The 19,819-nt window shown below is 38.5% G+C and overlaps 1 protein-coding gene across 19 annotated transcripts in view; it reads left to right on the plus strand.

The window, feature by feature from the left end:
• DST (dystonin) overlaps positions 1–19,819 on the plus strand; it is a 497,966-nt gene that overhangs the window by 249,965 nt on the left and 228,182 nt on the right. For 18 of the 19 annotated variants that reach the window (XM_027126879.1, XM_027126873.1, XM_027126884.1 and 15 more), the window contains 3 exons: positions 8,083–8,172; positions 10,425–10,502; positions 12,171–12,263. In XM_027126879.1, the coding sequence (XP_026982680.1) occupies positions 8,083–8,172; positions 10,425–10,502; positions 12,171–12,263 (261 nt within the window). Of the gene's footprint in view, positions 1–8,082; positions 8,173–10,424; positions 10,503–12,170; positions 12,264–18,434; positions 19,235–19,819 lie in introns of those variants that run through there. The other variant, XM_027126868.1, reaches the window with a different exon arrangement.

The raw sequence follows: 19,819 nt of genomic DNA on the forward strand, positions 1-19,819 counted from the left end.
CATTGGGGTGGCTTCTCTTGTTGCAGAGCATGAGCTCTAGGCGCACTGGCTTCAGTAGCTGTGGCTCGTGGGCTCAGTAGGTGTGGCTCGCGGGCTCTAGAGCACAGGTTCAGTAGTTGTGGTGCACGGGCTTAGTTGCTCTGCAGCATGTGGGATCTTCCCGGACCAGGGCTCAAACCCGTGTCCCCTGCATTGGCAGGCGGATTCTTCACCACTGTGCCAGGAGGGAGGTCCCTAGACCACATCTTTAATGAAAATTAACTTCAAAAACAGTGGGCAGATACAAAATAATTAATATGCAGAGTAATTGATTTCTAAGTTCATTTTTCCCTTTCAATTACATTACTTATAAGTGTTTAGCACCAAGGCCTATACAGGTCTGCAGGCGATAAAAGACCCACAGGACAATGGGGAGACACGTGCAAAAATAGATTTTTGTCTGTTTTCCTGTGGACTGAAGGGAAGACCTGGAAGGAAAGGTAGACCCAAATCAGACCAAACCAAACCAGAACCAGCCACCAAACCCCAAACAAATTGTTACAGAAAAGAGCTTCTTGCTTTAAAATTTCTAAAAATCGGAATCGCCTTTTGTAAAGGTTCCTACGACAATGTTGAAGCTGTACAGAAGAGAGTATAAGAAGTACCTGGGTGAAACCGTGACTAAAATGCCCCCAAATCATAAAGTGTTTATCAGTAAGAAAGATGCTCTTATTTTATTTAACAACCTATAGTTCTACCTTGTAGTGAAAGACTAGAGAAGACCTTGTTGTTTTTTGCTTGTTTTTTAATTGATTGTAGATCGTCAACCTGAAAGCTTAAAAGAGAAATCTTCTTTGTCTGAGAACTAATCAGGTCCAATATGGAGTAGACAGATTATTTGTGCTACTTAGGGCCAACACTGATTTGTTTAAAACTCTTCATTATTTTATTCATTAATACCCTATGATGTATGATGAATATCTTTATTTTATGGTTAAAAAACAGTGAAGGAGATAAGTTATGTATGGCCTTAATGCTGACCTAATATACTGCCTAGGAAAAAGCATGATCACCTTTTTATTACATCAGATAAGGATATTTCCCTTTTATATTTACCTACACCAATTTAGAATTTATGGTAATTTAGGAAGAGTCTGAGCTGTGGTTTTATTTTTTCACCATTCTTAAAGAAATAGTACTGAAATAAGTTTGTAATAACTGTTCAGATAAGGCACCTAAGCGAATACATTGTTTTGAAGCATTTCTGTCTATTTTTAAAGCATCAGTTTACTTATCAATAATTTATATGGTAACATATTAATAGAGTAGGACTTGTAAGGAGCTCTCCCAGGAGAATGTGGTTGCTTATTTTTCCTGAGTGTGTTTGTTTGAAGTCAAAAAATTACATTGAAAAACGTTTTCACTTATAGTTTTCCCTGAAGCTGACTGTCCCCTTTCTCTCCACCTAAGGCACTGAGGCGCTCTCACTTGGGACAAGCCTTCTTTTATTATTTATGTGGCTTTCTAAAGATAGGGGTTGTTTTCCAGAATACTGTGTCCTTCAGATGTAGGACTGCTTTAAGAGAGGCCTGGCAGTCCTTTCTGGCATTTTGCTCCTTGCTGCTGGGTTGGGAGGCTTGCATTTTACCAAGTGGCCTCTGTTTGTTCCCCCCCGCCCCCCCTTCAGCCGAGATACCTTTCCTCCATCCTTGCCTACAGATTGGACCTTTGGGGGCTTTATCTGTGCTTCAGGTTTGCTCAAGATAGTTAGAAGGTTTATATTGGTCAGATACTGTGTCCTCATTCTGCGTGGAAGCCTTCAGTGGCTGTGTTTGCTTTGCTCAGGGAAGGTCTGTCCTTGTTCAAGTGGCAGGTCAAGCCCCCTCCACACCCTGGCCCCCTTCCACCCTCATCCCCTACCTCATGTTTCCTTGGTTCACGGGCGCTTTCCTTCCCTGAAACTCACCCTACAGCTGCATGCACCCTCACCTGGCTCTTTGTTCTGGTTCTGTCTTCCGCCTGGAACACTCCCATCTTTGTGGGGGGACTTCTCAGACTCCAGACCCCTCTGTAAATTTCTGTCATACTAGCCTGTGGGCCTCAAGAGGTGGCATGCTCTTATTCAACTTTGCACCCTTAGACGTCAATTGATACCCTGGCATACGATGGATGCTTACTAAATATTTGGTGACTTGAACTGAACTGCAGCTCCACTGTGGCAGCAAGTTTAGGTATGGGAAGTAAAATTTTTGTGGAATTTGTCTAGATTGACATCAACCACTGCAGAGTCAGACTTTTGAGAAAGGTATCCTTAAACATTACATAAGCAGCTATATGATGATCTGATCTTCAAAGTTGAATTTGATTTAGCCCATGTAAAATCAGACAATTACAAGTTAACAAAATAAAAATTTTGAGTGGTATTTTGAACAGTTAAACCATTTAGATGATACAGACCTGGCATGATATACTCTGTTCTCTATCAAAAATAAAACGGAAGTATTTAGTATGTCATCACCAGGACCTTGTTTGGAATCTCAGCCTAACCTCCTTCTACTTTTATTTCCCTTCCTTAGGAAACTTTTCTTAAGCAAAAGATGAGCGCCCTCTAGGGGTGAACTGTAGGTGCAATGCTGTACACATGTTTTAAAAAACACTGCAAAATTCTGGAAGTATTGTATGAAATATAGAAAAGGATGCTTCATCCCTGTTACGTAATTCAAGTTATATAATTTAACCACAGTGTCTCAAAGTGCTTTCACGTTGCTCATCACTTCCTCGAGCACTGTTTATTCAGACAGTTTTTTGTCCCACAGGGAATATCCAAAATGGGAAGAAAGAATGTTTTATTAAAAAGTGAAAGCGGAAGGTTGAGACTGTTGGCAGTTTGCAGTCATCTGTGAAGGAAAGTTACCAGGCCAAATATCTATGACACAGACTTTGGACAAAATAAAAGGCTTTTCTGTGTCAGCTTAACTATTTAATCCCTTCCTTTTTTCATCCCCAGTTGATCACATAATCAGATATTTCTCTAGGACCCCAGTTATTTCCACGCAGTTCATCCATTACCACTCCTTCCCCATAATGTTAATTTTTTTCTTTTTTTCCATAATGTTGATATTTAATTTTTAATTAACATTCTCTTTTACCCTATTCTTTTGTGGTGAAGAAAATGAGCCATTACTTATAAAGCACTTAAACAGGGTTGGATGCCTAGTAATAACTCATCGTTTATATATTTTTGTTTATTTTTGTTAATACTGGTGGCATTTGTTTTATACAGAGTGATAAAGATGAGAATAATGGTATCTTACCTTTATGTAGTGTTTTTCATATACAGTATTTCTCTGGACCTTCAGAATGATCTTCTGAGACAGGAAAAACAAGCAATATTCCATGATAACCAATGACTCAGGATGTTTTCAAGCATTATAGAAGCTAAATTATTCTATTTATGTATTTTTTTCTAAAATTCTTAAGAAATTAAGCCAGAAGGCTTAAGAGTAGCTTTCCGTTTTACATATTTTCTCTTTTAAGTTGACACATTGATTTTTTTAAAACAATGACAATTTTATTTTCAGATCACAGAATTTTTGTTCTCTGATTTGAACTCGAGGCCTTCTGTTTTCAAACTTTCATTTTGCAGGTGAGAAAATTGAGGCTCAGAGAGTTTGGGTAGTTGGTACTAGTTCATGAGACCTATGGCAGAAACATAACTAAAATCCTTTTTTTTTCCCCTTTATAACATGTTTTCTCTTTTCCTAACGTGGTTTTACTTGGCATAATCTTCTTCTTCTCTAAACATGCCTAATTTGATTTTTCTTTATTGTTGCATAAATATGATGGTGGAAAAGGACACCTTGCTGTGGAAAGTTTCCCTGATGTAGATGGTTTGGTTCAATCTGGCAAGTTGTGAAATTGCTTTCCTGTGAAATATGTGTTCAGAATCATACCCATCTTTTTTTTTTTTCTTTTATTGAAGTATAGTTGATTATAATGTGTTAATTACTGTTGTGTATCAAAGTGATTTGGTTATACATATAAATAGTTCTTTTTTTATATTCTTTTCCATTATGATTTATCATAGGATATTGAATATAGTCCTCTGTGCTATACTGTAGGACCTTCTTGTTTATCCATTCTATATATAAAAGCTTACATCTGCTAATCCCAAACTCCCAGTCCATCCCCCCACCAACCCTCTCCCTCTTGGCAACCACTAGTCTGTTCTCTATGTCCGTGATTCTGTTTCTGTTTCATAGATAGGCAACCACAAGTCTGTTCTGTATGTCTGTGACTCTGTTTCTGTTTCATTAGATAGGTTTATTTGTGTCCTCTTTTAGATTCCACATATAAGTGATAGCATATGGTGTTTGTTGTTGTCTTTCTGACTTACTTCACTCAGTATGACAATCTCTAGTTGCATCCATGTTGCTGCAAATGGCATTATTTTGTTCTTTTTTTATGGCTGAGTAATATTCTATTGTATATATGTACCACGTCTTCTTTATCCGTTCGTTTGTCGATGGACGTTTAGGTTGTTTCCATGTCTTGGCTATTAATTACACCCCATCTTTAACTGTCCTGAAGTGAGAAAGACAGAGGAAGTGCATGTGGATTGAAGTGTGACTCAGGCAGGCCTCAGTGGGTAAAGGGGACCAGAGCGCATGGCATACTCAACTCTGTGTGTTGGTTACTGCCCTGCGGGACCCCATCCTGACCGTGCACTTGTGTCCTACTGTACCTTCTGAAGATGTCAGACGTGCACTATGGAGTTGTCTATTTTGAGGGATTCAGCAGCTGGCCAAGGGTCAGGAGCTGCATAATATTGTTTATATATATGTGATCTCTCATGTCCCTGCTCAGGCTCTTAGAGTTAGTCTGCTTTCTGGTTACACTGGAGATACATAGAGGAGTACATAGATTTCAATGCAGTGATGTGCATGAAATTCACAAGCTTAGCTCCTCTGCCTTGTTTTTTTAATTGAGGTATAATTGACAGATAACATTGTATTGGGTTCAGGTGTACATCATCATGATTTGATATTTGTATACATTGCAATATGATCACCACAAAACTCTGTAGTTACCATCCATCACCAGACAAAGTTACCTTTCAGGATTTATTCTCTTGGCAGCTTTCAAGTATGTGCTACGATATTATTGACTATAGACACCATGCTGTACGTTACATCCCCATGACTTACTTATTTTATAACTGGAAGTTGGTATGTTTTGATCCCCTTTGCTTGTTTCACCCGCTCCCCATACCCCTTCCCCTCTGGCAACCACCATTCTGTTCTCTGTATCTGTGATTTTTGTTTTGTTTCGTTTGCTCATTTGTTGTTTTTTTAGATTCCACTTATAAGTGAAATCATATGGTATTTGTTCTTCTCTGTCTGACTTATTTCACTTAGTCTAATTCCCTCAAGGTCCATGTTGTTGCAAATGGCAAGATTTCATTTTACTGGCTGAGTAATATTCCACTGTGTATATATCACATCTTCTTTATTCATTCATCCATCTATGGACATCCTCTGTCTTGTTTTCAAGTAGGCCCTTGGACTTATAAATTCAAGCTCATGACTTGGAATGAGGCCAGGTGAATTCTTACAGTGAGTAGTATGTGAGTAGAAAATTAAGTATTAGTGCTCATTTCATAAAGTTGCTTTTCTGCACACATGTGTGTCATGGATGTCATAGATTTGTTCCTGAAAAGATCCTTGGAAATTGGTTCATCTCTGAAATGTAATTGAGTACTTCAGGGGATTGTCATTTAATGGTATTTATTGAATGGAAGGTAAATACTGAGTTGGCCAAAAAGTTTTTTCCGTAGCATCTTATGGAAGAACCTGAATAAACTTTTTGGCCAACCCAATATTTAATGGAAGGAATAATCTCTTTGTAACTTATTTGGATATGTATAGATTTTCTAAATAAGGATTGCCTGAAATGTGTTATGATATACTCTTTTTTTTTTTAGAAAAATGAAGTATTTTTGAGCTTTCTATTACTGTTGTATCTTGTGACACCAGAGTCAGCTGATATTCCTTGGGAATTAGGAAATCAAAATAAAAATGTCAGCTTGTGAAAATGGGGACACTTGGTTAAAAGTAATTTGACTGTTTCAGTTTTCCTTGCCACTTTATAGGTACTATTGGAATTAGCAATTACTTAGAGCTGTTGGGCCTGAGTTTAATGCCTATATTTTTTGTAGTAATGATGCATAGATGGATAATTGAATATTAAATTAATGGAATATTAAAAGGTTCTGTGACTTAGGCAGAAAGTCCCAAAATACTGTTATAGGAGGTGGTAAATTTGATACGAAACTCTTAAGGGAAGTTTTTTCTTCACTAATCAAAAATATTTTCTGACGATAAAACATACTGCAAAACATGTAGATAGTCAGTTAAGATAATAAAATTTAGCTTCTTTTTTAGACCCAGAAGACTTACCCATCAAAGCCTTGCTTCTAGTTTCCATTAGGCCCTTTCTTGCTGGTTGCTCTGTAGTCAGAGTTTTGGCTATACTTTGGATCTCTGTATTACTTTCTGCTGTATATTCACCTGACATTTTGCAAGCGCAAAGGAGTTTGACTCATGTGTATAAACCTCCAGAGTGTACCACACAGACAGGGAGCATGTAGGGCTGTGCCCAAGTGATGCAAGGGGGATGCTGGTCTCTGCCTCTTTCTGGACCACTTCCTTGACTCCTTTCCTGAGCGCAGCGCAAAGTAACGCAGCCCAGAATCACCCAAAGGTGACGTGGAGGTGAACCAGCCCACTGTGGGACAGCCATTCTCACAGCCTGCTCTGTCCTTGTCTGTCTGGCAGACCCCTTACAGTGGGCCAAGCATTCATTCACAGGAAGTGTCCCTGCGTGGCCAGCTAGCAGAGTTTGGGGGAAATCTTTGGTGGTTTGAGCTCTAAAATCAGAAACTTAAACGAGGCCTGTTAACTTGCAGCTAGTGTAAATGTGGTTATGAAAACCCTCCAATGGAAGGGGTAAATTAGGAGGTTGGGATTAACATATATACACTACTATATATAAAACAGATAATCAACAAAGACCTACTGCATAGTACAGGGAACTCTGCTCAGTACTCTGTAATAACCTATATGGGAAAAGAATCTGAAAAAGAATAGGTATATGTATAACTAAATCACTTTGCTGTACACCTGAAATTAACCCAACATTGTAAATCAAATTACTTAAATGTAAAGTAAAATATTAAAAAAGAAGGATCAAAAAAAAGAAAGAAAGAAAGAAAGAAAACTCTCCACCACAGGAAGATTTACGCTGTGCAGAAGAATTTTGGACAGAGGTCTTATGACCTCACATATATGAATTTTAAAAAACATTTTATTTTGAAATTACCATAGACTCACAGGAATTTTCAAAAACAGTATACAGAGTCTCATGTACCCTTTCCCCAGCCTACATCTGTGGATTTTTAAAGTGTGGAGTGTGTGCCTCTGGCATCCTGGATTTTGTGGCCCAGAGATTAGGAAGACCAACCGGGGGATAAAAACTCACCCCTCTTGCTGAGGTGGCTTTGGTTGCTGTATCAGGAATCATGATTCAGGTCAGGGCATTGCCTGTATTTTGGAAATTGTAACTCTATGTAGTTGTCCAGATTTTTATATATTCTGTTGTGTTAAAAATTTAACAGTTTTACTTGTATGAATTATTAATCTGAAATTTATTTTTTTAGTTTTTAAATTTTATTTTATTTTTTTGCGGTACGCGGGCCTCTCACTGTTGTGGCCTCTCCCGTTGTGGAGCACAGCCTCCGGACGCGCAGGCTCAGCGGCCATGGCTCACGGGCCCAGCCGCTCCGAGGCATGTGGGATCTTCCCGGACCGGGGCACGAACCTGTGTCCCCTGCATCGGCAGACGGACTCTCAACCACTGCGCCACCAGGGAAGCCCTAAATTTTATTTTTTAAGTAGTGAGAGAATACTAATATTTTTAAAAACACTACATGAGTGAACACATGTACATGAAGGAATGTTTTCTCCTTGTCCCCTTTCTTGTTTGAGTCTTAAGGGTGATCTGGGTTCTAGGACCGAAAATTTTAAATTGCTTTTTTCTGTGTAGGTTCGAAAACACGTGAATGATCTCTATGAAGACTTGAGGGATGGACACAATTTGATCTCTCTTTTAGAGGTTCTTTCAGGAGACACCTTGGTAAGTTTTAAATTTCATAATTTATTTTGAAGAACATGTAATCCTTTTTGCATATGACTAATTTGTTTTCAGCACAGACTGTTCAGAGTTTTGCAGCATTCATCTTTTGAGCTGCTGTGAATTCTGCCTGGAAAAAGTTCTGGTTAGATTATGAAGCATTTTCAGACTTTAAATGCTGTGCATTCTGGAGATGGAAGTACTTTGATGACCTTGCTTACATAATCAATTCTATAATTAAAATACTACTTCTGTTCTTTTTTACCTTTGGGTTTTTTTTTTTTCTTATCAGAAGTTAGATGCATAATATAACCCCCTATTAAAAGACTCACAAATAGCAAGGAAATAAGCATCACTTTCTGACAGATGGTCTAACCCCCTCCACAGGTGTCATCTCCTTTTTTGTGAACATTTCTCCCCCTTCTTGGTTACCTGGTCTCCTTCATTAAGTTCTGTTCATGCTCTTCTTTTCATTTCTGGTCTGTCTTGTGTCTTTGCTGTCCTATCTTCTGTCTGTTATATTCATTAGCCAAGGGAACGAGATTTTTTGAAGACCTTACGATTGGTGAGTGCCACAGAAGCATGCGAATATGAACAGCATGAGGATGTGGAGGATGAGGATAAGGGGGTAGGTGTCGCCCCCGTAACTCCACTAACCTAGCCTTACATGCGGTGAGCGCTAACACAATAGTGTAACCCACGGGTTTGGGCTCCTTTTTAGAAAACTGTAGAAAGGACCAAAACCCGCAGGGAGATGGATGTGTGTGTACCAGCAACTTGGACAAAGGACATATTTTCTCTTTAAATTTATTTCTGTATTTCTGTGCACTGCATGGTATTCGAACATATGTGGTTAAATTACAGGAGGGCATTTGAGCTAAAGAAATTTATATACCTTTTGTATAAGTATGGAAATCTTACAACCAGCCCACTAATTTTAATGCAGATCTGTTCCACTTCTGAAATTAATATTTCCAACATAACTGTCTTTTGTTTTATTTGAAGGAACTTACGGACATTTATTTAATGTTTAAGATTATGCTTTAAATCATTCCTACTGGCAGTAGGTATTTGAGGGACATTCTTTACCTACCTTATATGTCTCGTTTTATTTAGGGGGGAATACTTAAAATGCTAGAATCCTGACAGGGCTCACAGAGCTGTTTAATCCCGGTGACACTCAACTGACTCAGCCTACCTTTGCAAGACAGATGTGCTTCTTTTGTCATCACGTCCCTAGAGCCCCCTGATTTTATTAGAATTTGTGCTTTTGTGGATCCAGTGGGGAATTCATCACCATCATTTCTCCTGTTATATGGAACTTATTTTCCCATTCTGTGGTCTGCTGTCTGTTTTAATTCTGCTGCCTTTGGCTTCAGCAACCTATTCATGTTTGAGCAGCTCAGCTGTCAGTTTTCTTTTTTCTTTTTTTTCCCTTTGGAAGATATTATGTGGTAAATTTCAGCTCCATTCTTTGCATTTTTGTTGAACATTTTCTCAGGTCTGTTTCCTTACGTTTTCCTTCTGCTAACTTGTGACATTTCTTAAGGGAAATGGCATCAAGGAAAAGAGTTAACGGTTTGTCAGTTTTCCTGAGACAGCAAATCATCACGTCCATCCCCAAGCAGTGTAAAACTATTAGCGAGTCCAACCGATTTTGTGCAAAACGAAAACAAAATAAAGAGGAAATATATTACATGGCCTTAATTGCTTTTCTCTCTTCCTCTATCGTGGCTAAGTAAACCTCCACTGTCTTTCTCCTTCTTGGTGATTTTTATACTAACTGATGCTACTTTACCTCATTTTCATTAACATGCCATACATATATGATTATAAAAACCTTCTTGATTTAAAGTTTATTAAGAAGGCAAAATGGGGAATGGTATTTAATTCTTTTTGTGCATCTGTAGCTAATAACTGTAGGCTAGAATTATAAGATAGTGAATATGAAAAGTGTACATGTTCCGTGGTATTTTCTCTTTTTCTTTTGTTTAAATATTTGGAATAAAGGATCTGTTTAAAATAAAATAATACTCAGAAAAATCCCAAGTTTAAATTCAATCTCAGATAATACAAAAAATTTAAAATATCATTAAAATATTTAATGGATCTACCCAAGCAGTAAATACTGTTTTGACATATTAAGATGAGCATACAGTATATTTATATAGGATATTCAGCATACGTGTATTTAGCATGATCAGTGGTATCAGAAAATACAGTGTTTTTTATACCCTGCATTTTTCTATTCTTAGCCCAGAGAGAAAGGTCGGATGCGTTTTCACAGACTACAGAATGTACAAATTGCACTTGACTATTTGAAAAGACGCCAGGTATGATGTTTTTCAAAGATTGTAATCACATAAACATACGTGACTGAATAAATATGCATAGGACCATGTCAGGGAATGAAAAGGTTAAAGTTGACTGTGAATTATAATCATTAAACTTGTGCTTTCATGAGACAGATGTTTTAAAATGTTTTTAAACATTTGTTCCAAAGAAAAGGAGGTTAATAGTAGGTGTAAGTGGCTACATTTCCATCTGAATAGGAGCTACTGAGTTTTCCTTCTGTTGGAACTGGAATGCTTTTGCCTAGGAATTTAATGACATTTTAGTAGCAACAGAATGTTAAGAATGTCTATGAACAGTTCTTAGTAGTGGGGAGACAATACTTTATTTTTTATTAAAATTACCTTATTTTTATAAAAGATAGTTAACATAATACTTTTAAAAAACTTGACATATGTATTTTTAATACATAGTAGTGAGGAAGCAATAGTTTATTTTTTATAAGTAGATACAACTGGATAATCTAGAAGTAGTTAAAAATAAAACAGTTCTGACAACAATCCCTGACTGGCTTGAGGTTTCAGAAGAAATGATGGAAAAGAATGAACAACGTATTGGATTTGATCTTGATTTGGTAGCATTGTGTATTATAGAGATATAAGGCAAATAATTGGTAATTTTCAATTAGTAGAAAAAGGAGGAATCAAAGAAACTCAGGATAATTGAAAGTTACTGAAAACAGTGAGAAATCAGAGGTGGCAACAATTTCGCTTTTTAATGGAGTAGGAGGAAGAGAAGAGAGGAGGCAAGGAGGAGCAGGAAACACTGTCTGTTTATTAGTCCTTCATTTAGTTTATTATGGCATCAAAGTGCTTTTAGTTATTAAATTCTAGCAAATACTCAGTGCTTATATTTTAAATGATATTGGTATTTGCCTTACTCTTCTTTATTCTAGTGGAAGTTTACAGAAGGATTAATGGTTAATTATGTCTCCTTGTCGAAATATTTTTGGCAGTGATTTGTCCAGGAAGTAAAATGTTAGGTATCATTTTCTTGAATTCATGATAGATATTTAATTCTTTTACCAGGAAGTAAATGTTAAATATCATCCTTACATTTATTTACCTGAATGCATAATTGGGCAGTTGATAAGCTTTAAGTCTGATTATTGTATTATTTTTAAAGTTTTGAACAGTCTTCCAAATGTCCAGTGAGTTATATAGTTACTTATCTTGGTAGCAGTCTATGATAGACAAATAGAATAATAGTGCTAGTTGTTTTTTTTAAAATACTCTTTATGACCGAAGTGTAAGAAAGTTGTTAAAATTATGTGGTGGTTCAGAATAGTTTCCTACTTAATTGTAAAATAACGCTTGTTTTCAAAAGGCAAAATTATTTCTAATTTAAAAATCTTAAGTATTTAGGACTTTTCGCTTGAATTGTGTTTTTTGTTTTGACAAGTGTACTTTTAATACTTGCTGTAGAAGACAAAACCAAAATAATATTGAGGTTTTTTTCCTTTGTAGTTTCTCTATAATTTGCAATGAAAATGAGTGGGGATGGGGGTAAAACAGTAATTTAAGGATTACTGTTATTTAAATTATTCAGGCTTTTTTTTTGTATCTGTAATTTTGAATCACTTTTATGTAGATAAAAATAACTCGTGCTGGTTTGAAAAATATTTTATCTCTTCTTCACATACAAAACAGGTGAAATTAGTGAACATTAGAAATGATGACATAACAGATGGAAATCCCAAATTGACTTTGGGATTAATATGGACAATAATTTTGCACTTTCAGGTAAGCCTGATTTTCTTAACTGTCATTTCTTTTAGCCTCATTGCTAGTTTTCAGGTGGTTCATGTGAAGGGTGAATTACACATTCACATCCAAAGGAGGAAGATAAATTTCAGGCTTTCTTTCTTTCTTTTAAAATTTAATTTTAAATTTTATATTGGAGTATGGTTGCTTTACAATGTTATGTTCGGTTCGGGTGTACAACAAAGTGATTCAGTTATACATATATCCATTCTTTTTCAGATTCTTTTCTCATATAGATTATTACAGAATTTTGAGTAGAGTTCCCTCTGCTGTACAGTAGGTCCTTGTTGTTTATCTATTTTATATATAGTAGTGTGAATGTGTTAATCCCAACCTCCTGATGTATCCCTCCCCCCACCTTCCCCTTTGGTAACCGTAAGCTTGTTTTCTAAGTCTGTGAGTCTGTTGCTGTTTTTAAATAAGTTCATTTGTATCATTTTTTTTAGATTCCACATATAAGTGATATCATATGATGTTTAGGCTTTGTTTCTTAAACAATATATTTGTATTGTTCCTCTCAGTAACATGCTGCTAATGAACTTGGCATCTCATTTCGTGTTGTTGAAAGGTTAAAATACTTGTAATCTCAGTGTTCGAAGACAGAGATTCCCTTTTTTTGAATGTAGCCACATTTCTTTGTTTATTGGCCAGCATTACCTGATTTAGATACATAAAAGTTTTATGATTCAATCCTTATTTAGAATGGGTTTCATTGATATTACAGTTTCTCAACTATGCCTGCTGTTTTCTCCTAGTTTTGTAGACACTAGGTGGCAGTATCGTTCTCATAAAGACATCTCTTGAACTAGAACCATCCACGTTTCCTGTAGAGCTCCACTTTCTCAAACTAGGTTTAAGGAGAGTAAAGGCAAATATATTAACTATGAATTATTATCTAATTACCAGTGCCAGTTAAAGGCTGATCTTGATCTTTGGTTTTTATAAAATGATGCATTTTAAAAAAAATCATCTTCATTTGATTTAGGGTGAGTCCTAGTTTTGGAACTGGCTTTGGGTTTGTCAATCCCTTGTGTGACCACGCAGCATTGTGTGTGCAGCGCGCAGAGCCTGGCCTGTAGTGGGCACACAGCAGGTCTTACTGATTGACAGCTGTGTGGTGGACCTTGCAGGAGGAAGAGAGAACTTGCCAACTTCAGAAAGGAGCTGGGGTTTTGGACCAAATTTTGGGAAGAAGAAGACTTATTTCTAATCTTTAAAAAATTTGACTGGGATACAGGGTTTGTAGGAGAATGTAGGTGGAAAATAATGTAGTCAGGGCTCATTTGGGAACAGGATAAATCTGGCAGGGATGGACAGGTATAGGAAGCAGAGTCTTGTAGATTCCAGGACCTGGACAGGCAACAGAGTTGCAGCAGTAGGAATTTGGAGGAGGAGACCCAGGTCCCAGGAGACCAGGTAACCAGGTGTCAGCCTGCCAGACGACAGGGCAGCTAATACAGGTGAATGTCCACTTAGCTGTGCTATTGATGGCTGGGAGATCCAGTATCAGGAAGTGGAAGCAGGACCCTCATTACTAGAGGACCCCATCCTTAGGGGACCTGGGGTACTGAGTACTTACCCAAGGCAGGGATTTGGTCATGGAGCCAGACCCCAGACCTTGTTACCAGCACAGGTGAAGTCTAGCTAGAACTGGCCAAAAAAGCAGATTTCACATGGTGTTTCTCAGCAGCTTTCTCAGGGATCCAGAACTTATAGGGTTGAAAATGCAAGAGTCCCATATAGGGAGGTTAGAGGCCTGTTGGATGGAACCAATCCCATAGTTACTGACAGCTGGTGATACAGGCTGAGTCTGGATTTTGAAGGTCAGAGTGGGAACCCCTGTGGGGCACACCCAGGCTCTGGAGGGAGGGAGAGCTGAGTGTCATCGTTGGCTCTTTTATCTGTAGCCATGAAGGCATCGAGCAAGTCACCTAACCATTCTGTGGGCTCCAGTAAAAAAAAATCAGAAATGATCACAGGCCACAGTCAGGGGTATAAGCTGAGAGGCTGAGGTGGTGCCCTCCGAGTGGAGTGATAGAGGCCAGGCAGGACTCAGATGGGGAAGAAAAGTTGAATCCAGGGGGTGGTGTTTTGAAGAAAGAAAGGAAGGGACTTGGTGACAGAGTGTGGAGGATGAAGGAAGGGGATTAAAGATGCCTCTGAACGGTTAAGCCTGGGAGATAAGAACCAGTAATGGAGGTGAGGGTAAAGGGAAAGGTGACCTTCTGCGTGAGTTTGACGTTCTGGTGGGATACCCTGGGCTTCTGTCTGCTGAGCAGCTGGAAATGTGTGAGCAGAGCGGAACTGGGGAGTCAGAGGTACAGGTGATAAACCTGGGAGTTTCCAGAATACAAGTGGTCCTTGAATCTGTCAGAGAGAAGGGATCTTCAGAGGATCCAAGGGAAGAGCACGTGTGGAGAAGAGCAGAGAGCAAAGGACAGAAATTTGGGGAAGGCCCATGATTAGGGGTGCAGGAGGAAGACGTTCCATCTGGGGAAACAGAAAATGAACAGTTGGAGACCTCTGGCTGGCAGCTGGCATCCAGCTGGCAAAGCCTATCTCTAATATCAGTGAGCATCTCCCTTTTTCTCTAACACCTTTCTGATCCTACAACACTCCTCTACCTCCCTCTTTTTATTTATATTGAGATAGATTCATCACAGCCCTAGATGATACTTTTACCAACATTCTCCCAATAGATAGAGCAGCATTCTTCATTTCTAATTGTAGTAACAAGAAAATGTAGTATTGACTAAACCAAGGGAAGATAATTGCAAGTAGAAAGGAATGGTGAGCAGTGTGAAATGCAACCGGAGAGCCTGAAAAAGTTAAGATTGAGTACGGGTTAGTAGTTTTGTCTAGGAAAAAGACATTGGGGACCTTGGAGAAGGTCCCCCCAAGTTCCTGGGAGAAGAAACCAGAAAGTAACAGACCAAAATGTGAGTAAATGGTTGGAAATTAAAGGCAGTATGGTTAGACCCTAAATTGAAAGAATTGTAAAGCAAAAGATCATTCAAAAAAGAATTACATATTAAGAAAGCTCTTTGGGGTTCAGGTGTCTTTGGAGGACAGAAGAGGACTAGCCACAGAAGTACCAAAGAAGTTTTGTTTCTTTTTTTTTGTTTCTTTTTTTTTTTTTTTTGGTGGTACGTGGGCCTCTCATGGCTCAAGGGACCAGCCGCTCCGCGGCATGTGGGATCTTCCCGGACCGGGGCACGAACCCGTGTCCCCTGCATCAGCAGGTGGACTCTCAACCACTGCGCCACCAGGGAAGCCCGTTTCTTTTTTTTTAACATTTATTTTATTGAAGTATAGTTGATTTACAGTGTTGTGTTAATTTCTGCTATACAGCAGAGTGGTTCAGTTGTACACATATATACATTCTATTTCATATTCTTTTCCATTGTGGTTTATCCCAGGATATTGAATATAGTTTCCTGTGCTATACAGTAAGACCTTGTTGCTTATTCATCCTCTATATAACAGTTTGCATCTGCTAATCCCAAACTCCCAAGAGTTTTGCTTCTTAATATGATCCTGTGGCATATATTATGAAATCCAGTGTATTTTAGGACCTGAGTTACAAGATATTATGACTGTTAAATTATCACCAGTATTTAAAAGTTAGACCAAGATTTATTTAAAATGAAACATATAAATTTTTTGGTAAAATTAAAATTTTCCTTTTCATTTAAAGAAATACTTTTCTTAGTCCTATGATAATTTAAGATTAGAACGATTTTACTGGTTATGCCAAGACAGAGCCTTATTTATTGATTTAAAAATATTTGAGCATTGCAAATTGAATATGTTACAGAAGGTAAGCATTATCAATACAGTAATCCTGTATTATTTACCATACGCTAGATCCAGAGATACTAATTGTTACTGACCAGGGTTCTTGGCCTCCTTAATCAATAGAAATTGACTAGAAACCAAACAAGAAATTCAGGCAAGGCTTTATTGGGGCCCCTGCAGCAGCAGGGGGAACAAACAACAGGTTCCCTTGCTTGTTCTTGTTCCCTGAGGCGGGACGAGCTTGTTCCTTATATGGGGAGAGGGTAGGGGTGTGTCCAGGACTCAGGCTGAGGGGTGGCTTAGGTGATGTTGAGTGCAGGGGGCACATGCCCGTATCCTGCTTTTTGCTCTGGGCTCTTCAAAAGTGGCAGTTGGGTTTTTTGGGCTCTTTGTATCTTTTGTCCAGAATTTGCCCCAACTGCAAAATGCACACAGTTATTTTTAGTCGCATATAGTTTCTTTGTATTTTGTTGCTGGAGGAGAGGTGTGTCCAGGTACAAGCACTGCAGCACTGCAGCAAAGCCTGTCTCATTCAGATGATGAAGTATATTGTTCTATACTTGGGAGACTGCTTGTAAAACCGACTATAATCTGGGGTGATGAGTCTATCACAATACAAATAAGAATAGGGATGTAGAGGAGGGTGTGTTGTGGTAGGATTAAGAAGGTCTTAGAGAATAAAGGAAATTATCACTGATGGGCTTTGCAAGAGGAATGCCAGTTACCAGGCAGAGACTGAAGTGGGGCCATTCCTGGGGGAGGGAGCAGTGTGCAGTGGCCTGAAAATGGGCATTTGCTTTGTTTGGCAGGGCTGGAAGCAATTGCAAATCACTGGTTTCGCCTCTATCATCGTGTTAGTGTAAATAACAGCCATTATACTTTGAAATTCTCTTGAATAATGTTCCATTGCCAATGAAGACATTGAAAATCAAATTAAAAAGAAACAAACCAACAAACCTGAAGCTTTATTTTTACCAGCTTGTCTTCTAGGATATTCAGTTATTTTTCTGTTGGAGATTAATTTCCCCTTGAAATGATTAAGGAAAACCTCACCATGCAGGTCTGTTATTGACAAATATCAGCCACATTGCTAACTTGACTATTTAATTGAATATTTTTATTTAGAAAAATGAGTTCCATCTTTGATCAGTCTAAAGACAACCTAAAGAAAGGCAATTATCAATTTTCTTTCCATTTTTTAAGATAAATTTATTTATTTAATTAATTTATTTTTGGCTGTGTTGGATCTTCGTTGTTGCGCACAGGCTTTCTCTAGTTGTGGTGCGCGGGGGCTACTCTTCATTGCGGTGTGCAGGCTTCTCATTGCAGTGGCTTCTCTTGTTGCGGAGCACAGGCTCTAGGCATGCGGGCTTCAGTAGTTGTGGCTCGTGGGCTCTAGTCAGCTTATGCAAAAGACTAGTCATGCGATACTAATTTCCTTTTTACCATATTGATGACTCAGTGTTAGAAATATGCACACTTTAGGTCATCGGGTTCCATACTGATTTATTATGTATACACCATGGCCCTGGTAAAACTGTGTAATATTTAACTAGGGTACAATTATAAAAGTTACAAGTAAAGTTCAACTGCCTTAATTCATGTATAAGTACACACAGATGTTTCTTCTGGCTAAGAGTTCCATGCTTTAAATCATAAAATTTATCAATTTCCTCATATGAAAATCCTAATGATCATAAAAAGAGAAATGGCTTGGAAATTTGTCATATGAAAAGTATGACAAACTATTCGAAGAGATTGATTTTAGAAACAATTTGAATAGAGTGTTTTAGGCATTTAGCATGTATTATCTCTCCTTCAGCTGTTGAATCATCCTGTTCTTTTTTTATGGCTGCTGTTTTTGAATAAGAGTCAGTACAGTTTATAGAGGTTTTTGAGCCCTTTTTTGGGGGGCAAGTGCCAACATTAGATTGTGTTTCTTAAGAAAAAAAATTGTATGGTGGAGAATCTCTGAAACTAAATTTGAAAGGCACTTTGAAACTAAGTTTGACTGGGATTTGCTTTCTGTTTGTGCTCGTGTTTGCTGAATCACCAGTGGTTCCAAAGGTTAATTCAAACTTTGGTAGTGTAACCGCATTTCAGAAAACTGAAAGTAAAGCAAGGATCAGAATTTTTTCGTGCAATAAAGTTAAGGGTTTGCCTTGAAAGCTCATCAGCGTGTCATTTGACAGTGAGCAGTGATGTTTGTCTAAGATGATTGGTGGCCAGAAGTAAGCCACGGGGTGTCTAATGAGACCCAGGGACCGGCTGGGCAGGATGCCACGGCATTTCTTGCGGGTGCCTTTCTCATAAGCAAAATGGCCTCATGCTGAAAAGGATGGTCATGAAGTCTGAGGAATTAGACTGCATGGAGATCTGAGTAAGCCCTGGCTTTTGAAATGAGTGACACTGAGCAACTGTGATTTCCTGCAAATCACATGGGGAATGTCTGTGGATGTGTCCGAGCGGAGAAAGAAGAACAATATTTAGATCCTGCCAAAACTCCTCTGAGCCTTGAAAAATATTCTGCTGGAAGCAGAAAATACTTTAGAAGAGAACCGACCAAGAAAACTGTAGGTGACACAAAGTCAGGAGAGCCAAACCATGAAAATGAAGGGAAGAGGAGTAGCATCCTGGTCTCCAGGGAGCAGGCAGCCCCCTGGTCCAAGGGGCTGGTGCAGGAGGGATGTACCAGCCCCAGCCTCACTCTGGAAGCCGGTGTCCAGCATGAGACGGTGAGCAGTCGGTGTCATCCTGGGAGCCCTTCTCCTCCTCAACACCAGAAAACAGAAGTCAAAGTTAGTGAACTAGAGGAAAGGATTTCAGAAAAAGACAGCACTCCCTACTGTGCAAAGAGGAAGGACCATTTCGATGATGTCAACCCAAGAGAAATAACATTCCAGAGAAGAACTGATAGTTTTTCTTTCCAAAAGGCAGCCAGCTTAAATTCCATTCACTGTGGTACAGAGAGAGTGCTTGAAAAAAGTGGGTTTTCTGAAGACCCATCAAAAAATGACTGCGGTGTTCAAGAAAAGCAAAACATGGAGAGATCTTGCCCTCATGCAACACATCATTTCCAGTTTGAAAAAAAGAGATGTGCTTCCCTCTGTGATAACGTGTCCTTTCCTTCCAAGGACACAAGTGGAAAGGAGGTAAGTGCAGCACAGAGCCTGAGTTTAACGTGCAAATAAGGACTCCAGGTGCTCACACCTGGCTGAGGTTCCGTAATTTGTCCTTTGTAAACATTCTTTTCATATTCATTTATGTGAAAGCTGTAGAGTTCTTGGTGCATTTCATTTGTAGCCTTAGGTTTGATTACTATGATTTTATTTTTGGTGGTACATTCTTTAATCCCACCTTTATTTCAAACCCTATACATTTTTGTTACTGTTGGAAGACTCAGTGAACCACTGCTCTAAGATAACGCACGTCTTTTGAATTTCTGTAGTTCATGTGTCTTGACTTTTCCGATGGAATAGCCTTTGGAAACAAAAGTTAAATCAAAAAGCAGTTATGACAAGACAGATGTAGGGAGGAGATGCTACAATGATCAGTCAGCCCTGACCTGCTGATCTGTAAGTTTGATTGCTGATCCAAAACCCCAATTCTAGTTCTCTGTCCGTTTCCATACACAGGGACACTGACATAATTGCTTTCAGTTCCGTGTGTGTATCTGTGTATGCTTCTGTCTGTGTGTGTGTGTGTGTGTGTGTGTGTGTGTGTGTGTGTGTGTGTGT

Source organism: Aethalodelphis obliquidens, unplaced genomic scaffold, assembly GCF_003676395.1.
Source record: "Aethalodelphis obliquidens isolate GAN/ISIS:26980383/991018 unplaced genomic scaffold, ASM367639v1 scaffold31, whole genome shotgun sequence".
NCBI lineage: Eukaryota > Metazoa > Chordata > Mammalia > Artiodactyla > Delphinidae > Aethalodelphis > Aethalodelphis obliquidens.